A 17166-nucleotide genomic window follows, 5' to 3' on the forward strand; every position below is an offset into this window, starting at 1 on the left:
TTTGTCATGTTGTTGGCAATACATTATCTGCCATGTTTCCAATGCCCATTTGTCCATTTGTTTGGTGGATATATGAAGTTCACAAGAAAAAACTTAGTATTTGTTTGCTCTATCTTTCTATGTAAATGTGTTTTTGCTTTTTTTAAAAGAGCTTTGAGAAAAATTAAAGAAGATAACTTGTCTTAACCTATTTTTGGTTTGGGTTTTGCGGAGAACCTTTGAAAATAATGACACCCATACTTAGCATATTAAGGCTTGAAATGGTTTAGGTTTCTTTAAGCTTTAATTGTTTTTTTTTAACTATAATTGTAAACGTGTTAAACATAACTAAACAGTGTTAAAAAGTTGCTATAATGTTTTTTCCAACTTTTAGATTAAAGCATAAAGTGTTACCAAAAAAAAAAGAAGATTAAAGCATAAAGAGATATCATTTGGTATAATCTTTATGCCAACGTATAATTTGTTTTTATCTTTTATGCAAACGCATACACATGTGGACTTGAAAGAAACGCCAATGAGGACACTTAACACAAACTCCCAAAATGTCACATAAAGCTATAGTTCTGTCACGGTCTCAATGAAAATCCTTGTGCTATCAATGAATAAACGTTGTGCTGAAACTGGCAGAGCACAAAAATATAGTCTAAAAAAGGATTGAATGATGCAAAAATGCAAGAACCAAAGGCACAACGATTCTCACATTTGAATGATATTAGAAATATTTAGTTTAGTTGACAAAAAAAAGAAATATTTAGTTTCATAAATTTGCCAAGTGGAGACATCCACGTGGTAGAGAAGCCATGCCACTTGTCCTATTCGTGGGTTTTCACGCCGTGAGTTACAGTTGAATATTACAAAACAAAAAGAAAAACATTTTGTATATGTATTGACATGTTTACCCTTGCGCATACATGTGTTTAGATCTAAATTCACAACTAATCAACATCTCTTATCATCTTTTTAGTTAACTAAGAGGGGACTCACAAGTCAATTCACCTAATCAAATCTAAAATATATAGTAATTATAGCTTTACCGACATGTGATACTGCCAAAAATAATAAATAATATATAGACACAACAAGGATGTGATAGTGAGGAATCTGGAGGGCATTTTAGAACTGACTAGTTCCGCGTCCGCGCTACGCGCGGATAATGTGGTTATACAATTTTCCTTTAAGTTTATATAAATATATAATATCATTTAATAAATTTGTGTTAAAGAACCTACGAAATTTGAGGTTGGAAAGTAAGTAGAGATCATGCTGTCCCTTTATTATTGTTTTGTTGATGATCTCCTCCGACCCAAAACTATATTTGCAACACATCTTTTATGTAGTCAAATATCTGCACAAAATTCCGGAGGCAAAGATTTTTGAATATATCAAGAGAGTATGGGAAATAAATCATACATATTGATCTAAAGCTTTTGTGCTTTTATTTAGAGAAACAGAAAAATCATAAGAAAATCTGCGAGCAGTATAACTTTTAAAATATCATGTAGTATAAAACTAACATGAAGAAATCTAAAAAGCCTTCAGTTTTATACTAAACCAACGATCAAGCTTTTTGTTACTTTTTTAAGTTAAAAATAATGCACCTGAAGGTATATCCTCTTGTTGAGTGTAGGAGATCGTACCTTGGAATACCTTTTAGACATAAATGGAAAATTGTGAGATGATGGTTCGAGTTAGGCCTGAGATGCCATCTTCTCGTTGGTTGATTTCACCACTGATGTGATGCGTTCGACATGCCCCTGATCTGTTAACAAAGATGAGGGGTTGATTAAATTTGCAACAGAGTGGCTGTATACTGGTTCGTGATGTTCAGTGTTATTTTTATTAGTGAATAAGTGATTGCTTGTTTTATAGATGCATGATAACCTTATTTACTTTGTTTTGCTTATGGACTATATAGCTGTGATTTACCTTGTTTGTGGAACCACTGCTTGTACGATTTAGTTCATGCGCAGGTGATGTTTGGCTTGCCATACTCATGATGGATCTCCAATGCATTCTCCATTCGTGGCTAGCTTGTTTGTCCAAGAAGATGCTTCAGTAGTTGCCGGGTAGATGGTGGAGCTGTTGTAGAATTTCTCTGGCCCTGGCCCTGCATATCTTATGGCTATTGTCTAGGTTTATGTGTTATTTAATGCTCTTGTTTTTGGAGGGCTATGACAGAGAAATGTGCTCCCATAATTGAAGTGATTCTAAATATAGTCTAATCAAACTGTAACAATTATGGTAATTAAGGATCTGTTTTGATTGGTCAAAAATTTTAAATGTTGAAAAAATTGTTTACTTAATTTGTAACAAAAACCATAAAATGTCTAACACAATAAAGCATATAAAGATAGCTTGAAATTTTTGGTTATCATTCTAGGATACCATTATATTGCTTGATTTACTATTTCATGATTTGCATATTTTTTTATTGTTTTTAGTTCATAGTAATGTATGATGTGAGTATGATGTGTATATTTGGTGAGTGTATATATGTTGGATTGTTCCAATATTTGAGTTTTCATGTTAAAAATAGTATATTTTTCATATGACTTTTTCAGTAATTTTTTTAATTTAAATATATTATAATATATAATGTATGTTTTTTTTTTTGTATGTGTGCAATTTTTTTGTTATTTACTTTTCCGGAGAAATTTATTTTTGAATCATAGGCATATTAATACATATTTTTTATTCATCGGATTTCTTATTTGCATTTGTTTTGGTAATCTAGCTTTTTTTTTCCATAGACCTTTTTGTAAATTATACAAATAATAGGGTATGTATATTTTTTTTCTTTCAAAAGTTGTTTCGATCCCTAGGAACAAAAATCCTCATACATGGTTTCCTGTATAACCTTAGTTTCAATAGATTTACTGATTACGTGCATCATTAGAAACCAAAGCTTATCCACAGACAACTTTGCCTATTGATTATATAAAGGAGATTACATTGAACCTAAAATAATGACTGAACACCACATAACATTTGCACCCAAAAAAAAACACATAACATACATGTTTATTTGTGTGCGTGGAAGTATTTATAAAAAAACAACATGCAATTCTTCTTATTCTCCTTTTTAATTTTTTTTTCTTAAACATGGATTGATTGTAACTCATGTTCAAAAACTGGCTGTGTTCTCCGGTGAGTAGCCTTTTTTGCGCGGGAAAGTTTTGTGTGGGATCGATTTTAAAACTCATGTCTTGTTCATTTTTCTATTAATCTCAAATTTCAGTATAATATAATAAAGTGAAGTCTGGAGAACTTATCGTTATGTGCTTCTGTGTTTGCATTTTTGATAACAAAATTCGATTTTCTCACATTATAGTATTGATGACTGATGTTTCTTAATCATAGCTAAGCATTATGTATCTAACAAAGTCGGTGGTTTTCTATGTGAATTCAGTATCGCTTGCACTTGAAAAAAAAGTAGAGTTATTGTTATATGATGTTATCGACCTGAAGTAAGAACATATACTCTGCTTCTGAAGTTCTGGATATAAGGAGATTGGATACTCTAAAACAAAGTAAGCTTGCTTGAAATCACTTTGTTAAAAACTCTGATCCTAAATTTTACTGTCTCTATAAGGACAACCTAGAATCTGAACTGCTTTGTATATTAAATGATATCTCTAAATATTTTTCGTATCTCCACCAGCAAAGAAAACAAAAACAGAGTTCAGTCCCGGAATCACAACCCCTCCAGGCACGACAAATAATTCAGGAGGTGAAAATAATTTTATAGTTCCTTCCCTTATGAGACTTCAATTGTCCAATCAAAACCTTCTTAAACTTTTACGCTCTCCTCCTTTACCCAACCACCCGCTTTTCATTGATCTTCATCTTCTCCTTTAGTCTTCTAGCTTTATTTTACTTCTTACCATCACTCTTGTCATTGAACCACTTCTTCTACCACAACCACAACTGACTCCGCTGCAACAGATGAAATTAAATATATAGAAACAATCACTCTACAAAGGTGAATCTGATACAAACAGATATTTGTCAAAATCAAACCTACATTGCATTTCAAAAATCGACCTTTGAAGATTATTTACAGGAATAATGTTAATGAGAAGACCAAAGAGATAACCACTTAAAATCTACATCAAATCCTTTGGAATACATATCGATGAGTGAATTACGCACAAAAACATCTCCCAAATCAAAGCCTTTACGTATAGAAAACCCATGAACTGATCTTCCCATATTAACATCCTCAAGAACAACACAGCTCTTGAGAACACTCGTTACAGTTACACTATCAGGCTCTGTTTCCCCCTCACGAACCATCTCTTTAAACAACTTCCACCCACAAACAGGTTATTGACTTTGCACATAACTTTGAATCACAACACTCCATGAAATAACATCTCTTTCAGACATTTCGTCGAACAGTTTGCGTGCGCTTAGCGAATCACATTCTCCATATAAGGTCAATATCGAATTTTGAACAGATGAAACCCCACAGAACCCACTACAGATCACGTAGCTATGAATCTTCTCTCCGTCAACGTACAATCGCAAACTACATAACGCGTGGATCACAAGAACCAATGTGGAGACATTAGGCTCAAACCCCCAAGCTCTCGACTTCCACAAATAAATGATCGAGAAGATAGAAATAAAATCTCAACTCACGAGCAAAGAAGGTGCATTCTTTACCTTAAAAAGAAGTCCTGAAGAGCATTAGTTTAGATGACACTTGAGTTCAAGCTCTTGGGTCCCTCAGCCGTGGCCAATGCTCCAGCTTCCTCACTAATAACATCCATATTTCTTCCCGCTTCTCTTATACATCCAAAAGCTCCAAATCAAGTTTATAACAATCAGTTTGAAGAAACCATGCATTACAAAATTGGGGATGTCTTGTAAACTTACCTTCTCCCATCGTCCATGGAAAGAGGAGACTCACTGAGACAAAGGAATAGCTGTTTATTAGAAAACCTTGTCTATCTCTCTCTGCAGGACCATAAAGTTCACAAAAACACAGCTTTCTAATAAATCAATCACAAGTTCTTACTTTCATGTTTCATGTTATAAAAGAAACAAAATTCTCAGTGGGTTTAAATGAAAGAGTTATAAACGAAACAAAGACGTAGTGGGCGCAACAAACATTTGTAAGAAATACAAAAACCTTTTATTGCTTACAACTATATTTGGTTGAGAGTGATTCTTGAGAAGCTTAAGCTCCTCCTCCAGCTCCTGGATATGAGTTTCAATAAGCCAAAGTAGGAAAGTCATGAAGCAATCAGCTGATTGTAGAGAAAGAACCAACTAAGATCATGTGATGAAAGAGATGGTGTGGCACAATATTAAAAAAAAAATAACCGGTATCGACAAACCTTTGAGGCGATGCAATCAGAACCTGGGAAGAATCAACAACAACATTCATTAGTGTGAACGCCAAAACAAAAGTCGAATTATGTGACTAATCGACGAATTAAGATGATATGTTTACTACATATTTAGAACGATTCAGCTTGGACAAAAAATTGGTTATCAAAAACGCATAAGAGGAATCAAACATAACGAAAGGAAAATTTGATTACCAAAAGGAGTTAACTAATTAACCTGTTTATCCGCGAGAAGCTGCATCGAGATTAATAGCGACTGAACAGGCAAGAGGGATTAAAAACCTAATAGTCCCAGTGAATGATGAGTAGCCGGACAACCTCTTGAGATAACGGCAAAGATGTAGACTGTCGAATGTCAAGTAGGATGACAAACTCGAGGTTAGCCATGACGGAAGAGGGGAGTAGAAAAGTATGAACTGCAGAGAACTTGGATTGGGTAGCGAGGTTTCGTGTGTATGGCCCTAAATTTATAGCAAGTGGTTGATAGAATCATGAAACGTTGGGATTTGGAGGATGAAGAATCATCGGGAGGTCGAGCGAAAAAATAAAGGAGTTAGTAAAGAACATCATTGATTGTTGAATTAAGGGTAGAGGTAACAGTGATTACAGAGGAAAAGATCGGCGGAGAGGAAGCGGAAGAGACAGAGTTCTACGCTCCCGACTGCACAGAGATTTACGTGTATTATATTTAAACTGGGCCATATAAATTTTTTAAAGCCTACACGGAAGGCCCAGTTCCACTCTTTAAGTTAGAAGCGATGGTGAAATGTCGAAAGAGAACCCCCTCATTGGCTGAATTTAAAAATGACGTGGACAGCTTATATGATGAGTATATCTTCCTTTTAGTATAGGTTAGATGTTCGATTAAAATAGAAAATAATCTACAAAATTTAATTTTTAACCTTGTTTTCACACCATAGATGACGTCATTTTTCCTTTTTTTTGTTAATAATTATTTATTTTCTTCTCTCTCTTTCCTCCGAGTGTAGACTCTTCCCTCACACCGCTGTTTCTCATAACCATATTCTCTTTCTGTGGACGAAACTCAACCTTAAGAGACCAGAGAGAGCATTAGCCTAGAGAGAGCTCGCTCGTGTCTGAAAGAACATCAAACCTCGTATCAAAAAAAAGAAAATGGCATTGAAGCTTAACCCTTTGGCATCTCAGCCTTACAAACTCCCTTCCTCGGCTCGTCCGCCAATCTCTACTCTCAGATCTCCCAAGTTCCTCTGCCTCGCTTCCTCTTCTTCCCCTGCTCTCAGCTCCAGCACCAAGTCTGTCTCTTTCTCTCTCTCTCTATCCTCTTGTTTCATTTGCAAAGTATCTGCTTTTACCGATTGTGTGTTTTGGGCTTTGCTTGTTTGTTCGGTTATGGATCTATGTTCTGTCGATGTTAGCTCAATCAAAGGATTTGCCTTTTAATCTGGGGTCTAGTGATTACTGATGGGGCCATCCTCTGTTATTCTCTGTCTCATGCCATTGATTTTCATCAATGCTCCTATCTTGAATCTGATTCGTTTATTAATCTACACGATCCAGATGACAACATCGTAACATTATAGATTCATTCACGTTTACAGTTTCTCTGACATTGATTGCTCCAATGTATATAATCTTTTGCCTTTAGGATCATAACTATTCTGCATCATAACACTTTCTATTATCTTTGGTTTGCTTAATAGACATTGAAGAAAGTGACTTCAAAATGCTTCTTAGTTAAAATCCTTATATTCTCTCTTATTAGTATATTACTTCCTCTTGCAAAAAAAAAAAAATCAATCTTTTGATGTTTATTTTTATAGTTTTTTATTGTTTATATAAAAATTCAATCTTTTGATGTTTATTTTCTACTAGTTTTTTTTTTTTGTTTGTTTATATTTTGACGATGAAGTGCATGTCCACTTGTTGCTTACTCATGTGATGAGTTTTTTTTGTGCATTGTTCTTGAGTTTATGTTTGTATTCTTTCTTGAAAGACATTACGTTGAACGTTATAGAGAAGACATGCATGCGTACTTCGTGGCCTCTCTCTATAGTTTCCGTCCAAAAGTTTCACTCTTTTCTTTTAATATGTTCACTCTCTTTTGAAAAAATGACATTTGGCTTTTTATCTTGTCTCTATCTGATTTGTCTCTCTACCTTGAACATTGAACTGCGAAACTGATTCATAGGTGCATGTATAAGGAGTTCTAGATGTTCATCGGTCACTAATTATCGAATTGTGTCTCTTTAATGTGTGGATTAATCTGTTTAGAGATGTAGAACATGAATGCTTATCCAAATGCAATCAAAAGTGTTCTTGTTTCTTCTGTGCACATCAGAAACATTACCTTTTAAAATGCTGATGATACCTTTCTTTGGTTGATGCAGGGAGGTCGAGAGTCTGAAGAAGCCATTCACCCCACCAAAGGAAGTCCACGTTCAAGTCCTGCACTCCATGCCACCCCAAAAGATCGAAATCTTCAAATCCATGGAAGACTGGGCCGAGCACAACCTCCTACCTCACCTCAAAGACGTGGAGAAGTCATGGCAGCCCCAGGACTTCTTACCGGACCCTGCTTCCGACGGGTTCGAAGACCAGGTAAAAGAGTTAAGAGAAAGAGCAAGAGAGCTCCCAGATGATTACTTCGTTGTCTTGGTGGGTGACATGATCACAGAAGAAGCGCTTCCCACCTATCAAACAATGCTGAACACTTTGGATGGTGTAAGGGATGAGACTGGTGCTAGCCCCACTTCATGGGCCGTTTGGACTAGAGCTTGGACTGCTGAAGAGAATCGCCACGGTGATCTTTTGAATAAGTATCTTTACTTGTCTGGTCGTGTTGACATGAGGCAGATTGAGAAGACTATTCAGTACCTGATTGGTTCCGGAATGGTGAGAGATTAGTTTCAGACAACTATCTTTACTTCTCAGTTACTAATTCGCTTTGTTGACTTTCACAGGATCCACGCACAGAGAACAACCCTTACCTTGGCTTCATCTACACCTCATTCCAAGAAAGAGCCACCTTCGTCTCTCACGGCAACACAGCTCGCCAAGCCAAAGAGCACGGAGACCTCAAGCTAGCCCAAATCTGTGGGACAATAGCTGCAGACGAGAAGCGTCACGAGACGGCTTACACCAAGATAGTTGAGAAGCTTCTTGAGATTGATCCTGACGGCACTGTGGTGGCCTTTGCGGATATGATGAGGAAGAAAATCTCGATGCCTGCTCACTTGATGTACGATGGGCGTGACGACAAGCTCTTTGACAACTTCTCCTCCGTGGCTCAGAGGCTTGGTGTCTACACTGCTAAAGATTATGCGGACATTCTTGAGTTCTTGGTCGGGAGGTGGAAGATTGAGAGCTTGAGTGGGCTTTCGGGTGAAGGAAACAAAGCGCAGGAGTATCTATGTGGGTTGACTCCGAGAATCAGGAGGTTGGATGAGAGAGCTCAAGCAAGAGCCAAGAAAGGACCTAAGATTCCTTTCAGCTGGATACATGACAGAGAAGTGCAGCTCTGAACACAAAGGACAAAAGACATAATAAAACCATTTTCTCTCTCTCTCTCCGTTCGTTATTTGATCTGTCTGCTCTTGAAGTTGGTGTAGATTACTATGGTTTCTGATAATGTTCGTTGGTCTAGTTACAAAGTTGAGAAGCAGTGTCTTAGTAACTTTGTTTGTTTCTTTCAGTGACTTATGTTTGGTCTTTTAGTAAACTTCTGGTAGTTAAAAACAGTTGAGCGTTTTGAGTCTGTACTCAGTTTTCACTGTGGAGTTTTGTTCTAGTTGAAGTTAGTTTTTGTGTCTTCTCTCTGCTTTTCCTCTGTTTCTATATGAATCATATACCAAATGTACTCAAAACGCAGTGTGTGAATCTGTGGAACAACAATATATTTGCTGTTTTGGCAATGTGTGATTTTTAGCTACTAGTGATTGGTGTTAACACAGCTATTTCATTTTGTTGAACATTAGTAAAATCTATTCATATTCTAAACCCACAAAGAAAAGAGACTTTAGGCAAATCGTTTTTTTATTACTTGAGAATCATAAGAAAAATAGATGTCACAAGGACATTGCATGCTCCATTGAAGCTACATTATCTTAGAGAAAACCAAACTACTATTGAAGGGTGCTCTTAGTCAAATGTTTTCACGTTCAACCACCGTCTCGGAACTTGCAGTAGGCCTCACATAGATACCAATGATGATAGACCGTTTGAATTGTAAGAGCCATAGAAACCACCAAACCCACGTCGATCACGTATCTCTGGATCAATGACATTGGAACCACTTGTGTAGTTATTATACTCGAACTTTCCAATGGGTCCGTGCTTCCCAAGGTTAGTGTGAAACGTCAAGTTTCTGATTCCTTCACACAATCCTACTTCTCCACTCAATCCAGTCACATACTCATCTTTACCCAGTTTCACCTGCGGTTTAATTTCATCAGACAAGTAACATGACTACATAAGATTTTACTAAAACGAGTCCAAAAAAACTTACCTCCACAATCTCATTTGAAAGGTTAGTATAATGGTCGTCAGAGGAACCATACGTTTCAGACAGGACTAGAGCTTCATTTTCATAGTAGCCAAACTGAATAGATCTTATGATTCTATCAAAAGAAACGTAAATGTACGAGATCATGGTCCGTCCCTTGTCGTCCCATTCAGTGTCATCTGGAACGTCCCATAGCTCGGCAAATTCACCTAAGTTCCATGTTGCTCTTCTTTTTACTTGTCCTGCTCTTATCATCTCTCTATAAGAATCAGATACAACTATTTTAGGAGGGTAGAGAGATGGAGAGACTAAGGACGATTATATAAGATGCTATGTCTTTGTGTAAAGCCCTAGAGAGTCGTCATGCATTTAGATTTATGTTCATTGGGAGCAAGCTAGACAAGTTTCCAAGAACAGTACATTGAAGTGAGCCATTGAAAATTGTGCTTAAGAAAAGAAGACTCTTCGTTTGACCAAAACCTGGTTTACAATAGGCACCGTGAAAAAATAAACAAAAGGTTTTCTATTGAACGGTGCAGTTGTGAGGATCAGGCCTTAGATGTAATTATTAGCTTTCAAGATTTCGACTATATTAACCACAAGGTGGTGATCTAGTGGTAGGCGGACTCCGGGGTGCTAAGCAATCCGGGTTCGAAGGCACTCCACTACACTTCACCTTGGGTAATTAGCCTATCTTACGGTCCATTTTAATATCTGGAGTGGGAGTCCATTCTATTAATATTGCTCTTTTGGCATTATTTATAATGGAGACCCTAAAAATTCATGTTTCATATCCACAGAGTTACACTCAATTTAGGTAACCTTTGCGTTACCATAGAATGTTAGGAGCAGATCAGATGCTTAGGACCAAACAGGAAAATGAACAAAGCAAGTGTTGTAAAGCTCTGTTAAGAGTGGTTGCTTGGGTCAAACGTTTCCACGTTAAACAGCTTTATCAGGAACTGTGACGGGCACACATATATAGCAGTTGGATGTTACTAGATCCATAATAGAATATTCTTTATTAAAAATAGAAAGATGACACTGATGCATTACTTTATTTCAGGGAAAACTCAACAACAAACTGAACAAGACTACTGTTGAAGGCTGCTAAGAGGCGTTGGAGGGTCCAATGTTTTCACGTTTAACAACCATATCGTACCTAGCAATGGGGCTGACATAGATACCAACCGATGAGAGATTAACCTTACTGTAAGAACCGAAGAAACCACCAAACTCGCGTCTATCACGTATTCCTGGATCAATATCTATCTTGAAACCAATCTCAGAGTTATCATTCACACTTCCAATCGGTCCATGCTCCCCACAGTTGGTGTGGAATGTCAAACTTTTTATTCCATCATGCATTCCAAATCGATGTACTCCACTCAATCCAGTCACATATTCATCTTCCTTCAGTATGACCTGCATCAGAGACTTAACTTCACATGAGCTTACTACAAGAAAAAAAAAAAAAAACAGTTTTTTTAACTGATACAAAACTTACAGCTCGAAAGCTGTGTCCCTCAGAGTGACCAAACTTCGCAGAGAGGGTCAGAGCTTCATCATCTTCGCAGTTCAAGTAACCAAACTGAATAGATGTTATGAAGTGTTTGTAAGAAACGTATATGTGAGAGATGAAGTTGCGTCCCTTCTCGTCCCATTCAGTGTCAGCTGTCTCCTCACCATCAGAGTCGTATGGCTCGTCATATGTCGCTCTTGTTCCCACTGATCCTGCTCTTATCATTTCTCTAGAAGAAGCAGATACCATAGTTTCGAAGGAATAGAAAATGGCATACCAAGAAAGGTCATATTTATAAGATACTCAAAAGACTCGTCATGCATTTGAAGTTATGGGGTTCAATGGGAGCAAGCTACACAAGTTTCAAGATACATTAACTATACAGTACAACGAATACGAACAGTTTCAGATTTTTGAAAATTCATAATTATATCAAGGGACAGTTATGGCTTTTGTATTTATTAATAAAACACCAACTGCGTTGCACATTTCACATTGCAAATATACAGTAGACGAAGAGATTTTGTTTGCAGAGACGTCTTTAATGAGAAACTAGAAAGAAACGAAAGAAGAGGTTCCTTGTTGGTCAAGAAATTACAGAGGAGAGATTCAAAGCTCAGGCTGCATATTCTCGCACTCATCTCGGATAGACTGAAAGAGCAGGGTCGAGAGGTAACGTTCCCCAAAGCTCGGGAACACAACCTGGAAACAAAGATTGATCCATCAACACACAGATCATACTTCTGCCAAACATGTGAATCTATTACTCACTATTTTAATCAAGCCTAGCTAAAAAGATTAAGTAAATAACTCTAGAACTAATTTAATTATTCGGTGGATTGTCACAGATGCAGGACAAGGGAATCGTTCTGACTAAAAGCTAATAAATCAATTCCAATCACCAAGAGACGATGAAAAGCATAGATGAGAGTTTGAGGACTTACAGCTATGAGTTTTCCGGCATTTTCAGGTCTCTTTGCCACCTGGATTGCAGCAGCAGCAGCAGCTCCAGAAGATATACCAACCTACACAAAGTCATAATAGTTCAATAATCATCACACATTTCTCATACCATTCAATTCATTTCTCCTTTAAAGACTGTTCCCACTCATAAATATGCTAAACAGAAAAGAAAAAGACTAACCAACAAGCCTTCTTGGAGAGCTAGTTGCTTTGCAAATTCAATAGCTTCCTCACTCGAAATCTGATAACAAGCAAGGCAGCAGGTTAAGTTTGAATCTCAAGACCCTAAAAACATTCTATCCTACTCTTTCACAGGTCTTTCCCAAATTGGAACCACAAGACAGTATGTTCTTGAGAGAACCAAACAAACAGATCATACCGCTATGTATTCATCTACAACAGTCTGATCCAAATTCTTAGGAATAAATCCAGCTCCAATCCCTTGAATCTTGTGAGGTCCTGCATTTCAAAACACAAGACAAATCAACTTCAACTTCAGAGAATAATGTGGCAGGGATCCAAGGAAACAATTATCAATCCCTTACCAGGTTTTCCTCCAGAAAGTATAGCACTTTCCGTGGGTTCAACACCAATGACCTGGTACACATAAACATCAACTAGATTAAACAAACCTATCTCTAACTATAAGATTCAGTAAGCCCCTAGGCTATCTACATACCTTCAGTTCAGGTTTCCTTTCCTTAATGTATCGGCCAACACCAGTGATGGTTCCACCAGTCCCAATTCCCGCAACCAATATATCCACCTTCCCTCTTGTATCTTCCCAAATCTCAGGACCAGTAGTCTCGTAATGAATCTGCATATCTTTAATATTAAAAACACTAACAGATACCTTGCAGCTTATGCAGAAGAGTTTCTTTATTTTCTCTAACTAGCTCTTTATAGTGGAGAACTAGAGATAACACTAGCTCATGATTCATGTCACAGTTAGAGAGTAAAAAAAAAGGAAAAAGAAGTAACCCACAGACCTTGGGATTGGCTGGGTTGTCAAACTGTTGGAGCATGTAGGAGTCAGGAGTGTTCTTCAAGATTTCTTCAGCCTTCTGAATAGCTCCAGTCATACCCTTTGCAGGTTCAGTCAACACAAGCTCAGCTCCAAACGCCCTCAAAAGAACCCGTCTTTCCAAACTCATGGACGCTGGCATAGTCAAGATAAGCTTATACCCTTTTGAAGCAGCAATAAACGCAAGTCCAATCCCTGTGTTTCCACTTGTCGATTCCACAAGAACACTCTAGAAAAATTTGTAGCAACAAAAATAAATAAATAAATAAATCAGAGAACTTATAACACCAAGAGTTTTTCACAATACCTTTCCAGGTGTGATAAGTCCTTTTTCCTCAGCATCTGTAATCATACTATACCCAATCCTGAAACCACCATAGCAACAGAAGCTCAGATACTACCACCATCCAATAAATCAAAATTGGTTACACAACAAACCTATCCTTGACACTGCAACAAGGCTCCATGATCTCAAGCTTAGCAGCAACACTTGCAACACAACCTTTAACTATATTGTTCAAGTACACCATTGGAGTTTTCCCAATAAGCTGAAATCAATTCATAGGGCATTGAGAGTGCAAACAAAAGATTAGACAAAGAAGTCAAAGGCACACACTTTATGCTCAAAGTAAGAAACTTTATCACCAATCTATAACCTGAGCGGCATTCTCGGCGATATTGAGACCTTCAATCCCAGCTTCGGGCTTGACAGACACAGCCTTGCACACAACACCGCTACTACACCTCTGGCTCTGTCTCTTGAGGGAGAGAGAAGCGGGGAGAACATCGAAAGTAGCCGCCTTTCTGGAGGATAAGGAGAGAGAGGAGAGCTCAGGGGAGTATTTGAAAGGACGGTGGCGAGAAGTCAACGGATTAAGGAGGAAAGCAGAGGAAGATATCGCAGCAGCCATGATCGATACACAGAGAGAGAGAGAGATGCTTCTTTCTTCCTCCTTTGTGGTTGGTTACAAGAGACACTGATTATTAGCTCCTAAACGACGTCGCTTACAAGAAGTTTTACTGATTCTCTCCCTTTCCTTGAAATGGTTAAAAACGTAAATAAAAAAAAACAGAGTATTTGGAGAAAAGAACAAACTTTGAGGGAAAAAAAAAACATTTTTTGATTTGTCTTTTGTGTGATTCGTTCTCACCAACTTACTAGTGCCGATGTGGAGGTGAATATGGAGCGCACATGTTATTATTCTTCATCATCTAATCCTTACCTAACCCCCAAAGGTCAGATTCAATCTCTTCCGATTTTTTCATTTGGTTCTCTGTTTTGTTCTGTTTCTGTGTAGCTGTTAAAGTTATCCAAGAACAACAAGTATAAGCCTTTTAACTAGTTTCGTGTGTAAGTTGTTTTCTCTGATTCAATAAAACTTCGCCAGTTTGGCAATTCTTTGGTATGTGTTCATAGGTCTAGAGTTAAAGCTGTGATCTTGCTATAAGGCTGAGGCAAAGAAGATCTCTCATTTGCTCTATGTTGCCTTGCCTCTTACGAAGCCACTTGTCTGTTTGATTAGTAGTGTTTTCTAATGATAAGTAATCGTGTTGTTGATAGGTTGGATCATCTGTTTAAGCTCGGTTTAATCTTACCTTTAACACTTCACAAGGCTGCTCTTGCGTTAGACTGTGTTTTGAGAAGAACCAAAGATGTCATCGGATGAGAAGAATCTTATAGAAATCTTGGAGGAAGGTCACAAAGTCGATATAGTTAAGTACATTGATTACGTCAGTGCTCCTCAAGCCGGCGCCATAGCGACATTCTCAGGCACTACGAGAGACATGTTCGAAGGCAAAGCAGTCTTGGAGCTAAGGTACGAAGCGTATGTCCCCATGGCCACAAGAACCCTCACCTCCATCTGCACATCCGCTAGATCAAACTGGGACATCCACAAGATCGCTGTCGCTCACCGTCTAGGACCAGTTCCCGTTGGAGAAACCAGCGTGTTCATTGCGGTTTCGTCTGTTCACCGTGGGGATGGTTTAGACGCTTGCAAGTTCTTGATTGATGAGCTCAAGGCAACGGTTCCGATTTGGAAGAAGGAGGTGTACACTAATGGAGAGGTTTGGAAGGAGAACAGTGAGTTTCTGGAGAAGAGAGACGGTTTGGTGAAGAGAGAACATAGAAGAAGTTGCTGTGGAAGTAAAGTTAGAGTACAAGAAGATGAAAACAGTTCTTGATTACTTATAGCAAAGAGCAATGTTTTAGTTTTTTTCTTCTACTCTCAATAAGCAAAAATGTCTTAAACACACACATTGTTGAATCTAAAGACTTCAAACTCCAATTTAGATCTCTCCCAGGTAGATATCTTTGTCGCTACTGCAAGAACCAATGATAGGCTCAGATGGGTGAAACACACACTCATTAACCGAACCTTTATGCCCCGGGAGCTTGTAGAGAATCCTCCGAGTGGTTGTGTCCCAAATATGAACCATACGGTCCGCGCTACCTGCAGTGACCTTAGTACCATCAGGCGACCAAGAACACTTCAGCAGATTCTTCTCAAAGTTGTGCTGATGCCCTTCAAAGACCTTCACACACCGGTTCTGCGGAGCGTAAGGCCGCATGTCCCACACGCATAGCTTGTTATCCATCCCATTGGTGAGAAGGTAGGAACCGTCTGGACTCAAACTCATCCCCGTGATGGTATCTTGATGTCCCTCAAGCGTCATGGTGGCTTCACCTTTCCGCAAGTCCCAGACTTTAACATCATTGTCAACACCTCCAGTGAAGATCTTATCAGCTGCATCGGAGAAGCTCACCGCTGTGATTTGGTACTTATCCGGAAACGTCTGTATAGCTCCTCTCTGACGCAGATCCCAAAGCTTTGCGGTTCCATCATCAGACCCACTGATGATCAAAGGCAACCCTCTGCGCGTAGGGCAGCAGGAGTTCACAAAGGAAGAATGCTCAGCCATCTTCTTGACTTGTTTCCCAGTTTCAACGTCCCACGCTCTCACGGTTTTGTCCGGACTCGCTGACACGATCATGGAGCCGTCGCTTGTCCAGTGAAGATCGAGGATAGCGTTCTTGTGGCCTTTCAGAACCATGAAGTTTTTGCAGTCACCGTGGACTCTCCAGAGGAAAATCTCTCTGTCGTGTGATCCAGATGCGATGAGAGTCCCAGATGGGTTGAACTTCATGGTGTAGACAGCGCTCGGGTGACCAGTTAGCAGCATGATAGGCGCTTCGAGGCTTGATGTTCGCTGCTTCCCGTAGGGACCAGGTCCCAACTCCATGGGAGTAGGAGCTGACAAAGCGTTCTCATTCTCTCTTGGCATGATCTCCATCTCTGTGCCACAAGGAAAGGAGTCAGCACAATGATCAAACTATATAAACACAAAAGCAAAAGGTTGAAACTTTAGCTTGTTGATGTTGAGTACTAATCTAGGGAGATAAGATCCAGATCTCTCTATAAAGGTCGTAGCTTTGGACTAGTTACAGCAAATCTAGAAGCTAAACGTACTTAGGGGTAAAAACCCAGAACATACATTACTAATACAGCTCCAATTACACAGAAAAGACTGAAGATTTGAAGAAAAAAAAGAGCTAAAGTAGAGACCTTGATCTCTCGCAGAAAGAGTTCATAAGAGCAAACCTACGACGAGTTACGGAGAAAGATGATAACGTACCTAAGTCAGATGAGGGCGAGAAAGGTAGAAAGCGCTCAACGTCGTTACCGGAACCCTAAACCCAGAGGAGAGACGAAGCTCGCGAGAAAGAAGGAGAGAGAGAGCCTCAGAAAATAAACAGTTTGTTTTATTCTCCGTCGGTTTATTTTTAATTATTGAAAGACCCTTATATGTTAAAGGA

At 38.5% G+C, this 17166-nt stretch overlaps 6 protein-coding genes across 6 annotated transcripts; 2 read left to right on the top strand and 4 right to left on the bottom strand.

Moving 5' to 3' along the window:
• The first annotated feature begins 6293 nt into the window (after positions 1-6293).
• On the top strand, positions 6294-9149 carry LOC106396242 (stearoyl-[acyl-carrier-protein] 9-desaturase, seed specific, chloroplastic-like). Its single transcript, XM_013836588.3, has 3 exons — positions 6294-6631; positions 7727-8231; positions 8300-9149. Exons 1-3 carry the CDS (start codon positions 6492-6494, stop codon positions 8858-8860), a joined length of 1206 nt encoding a protein of 401 aa, XP_013692042.1. The 5' UTR covers positions 6294-6491; the 3' UTR covers positions 8861-9149.
• Positions 9150-9527: 378 nt separating this feature from the next.
• Positions 9528-10095, bottom strand: LOC106392499 (jacalin-related lectin 25). The gene is made up of 2 exons (XM_013833310.1): positions 9844-10095; positions 9528-9770 (listed from the first exon to the last, which is right to left on the bottom strand). The coding sequence occupies exons 1-2, from the start codon at positions 10093-10095 to the stop codon at positions 9528-9530; spliced, it is 495 nt and encodes a 164-aa protein (XP_013688764.1).
• Positions 10096-10839: 744 nt separating this feature from the next.
• On the bottom strand, positions 10840-11611 carry LOC106396170 (jacalin-related lectin 24-like). The gene is made up of 2 exons (XM_013836492.3): positions 11348-11611; positions 10840-11265 (listed from the first exon to the last, which is right to left on the bottom strand). Exons 1-2 carry the CDS (start codon positions 11609-11611, stop codon positions 10951-10953), a joined length of 579 nt encoding a protein of 192 aa, XP_013691946.1. The 3' UTR covers positions 10840-10950.
• Positions 11612-11789: 178 nt separating this feature from the next.
• Positions 11790-14321, bottom strand: LOC106447100 (cysteine synthase, chloroplastic/chromoplastic). Its single transcript, XM_013888964.3, has 10 exons — positions 14006-14321; positions 13788-13897; positions 13657-13714; positions 13315-13578; positions 13005-13142; positions 12871-12922; positions 12705-12784; positions 12507-12566; positions 12307-12387; positions 11790-12064 (listed from the first exon to the last, which is right to left on the bottom strand). The coding sequence occupies exons 1-10, from the start codon at positions 14258-14260 to the stop codon at positions 11972-11974; spliced, it is 1191 nt and encodes a 396-aa protein (XP_013744418.1). The 5' UTR covers positions 14261-14321; the 3' UTR covers positions 11790-11971.
• Positions 14322-15002: 681 nt separating this feature from the next.
• On the top strand, positions 15003-15637 carry LOC106360892 (molybdopterin synthase catalytic subunit-like). Its single transcript, XM_013800566.3, has one exon. It carries the CDS (start codon positions 15003-15005, stop codon positions 15531-15533), a length of 531 nt encoding a protein of 176 aa, XP_013656020.1. The 3' UTR covers positions 15534-15637.
• On the bottom strand, positions 15514-17136 carry LOC106396168 (U5 small nuclear ribonucleoprotein 40 kDa protein-like). Its single transcript, XM_013836489.2, has 2 exons — positions 16986-17136; positions 15514-16645 (listed from the first exon to the last, which is right to left on the bottom strand). The coding sequence occupies exon 2, from the start codon at positions 16641-16643 to the stop codon at positions 15639-15641; it is 1005 nt and encodes a 334-aa protein (XP_013691943.1). The 5' UTR covers positions 16644-16645; positions 16986-17136; the 3' UTR covers positions 15514-15638.
• Positions 17137-17166: the final 30 nt, after the last annotated feature.

This window comes from Brassica napus, chromosome A5 (assembly GCF_020379485.1).
Source record: "Brassica napus cultivar Da-Ae chromosome A5, Da-Ae, whole genome shotgun sequence".
NCBI classification, from domain to species: Eukaryota; Viridiplantae; Streptophyta; class Magnoliopsida; order Brassicales; family Brassicaceae; genus Brassica; species Brassica napus.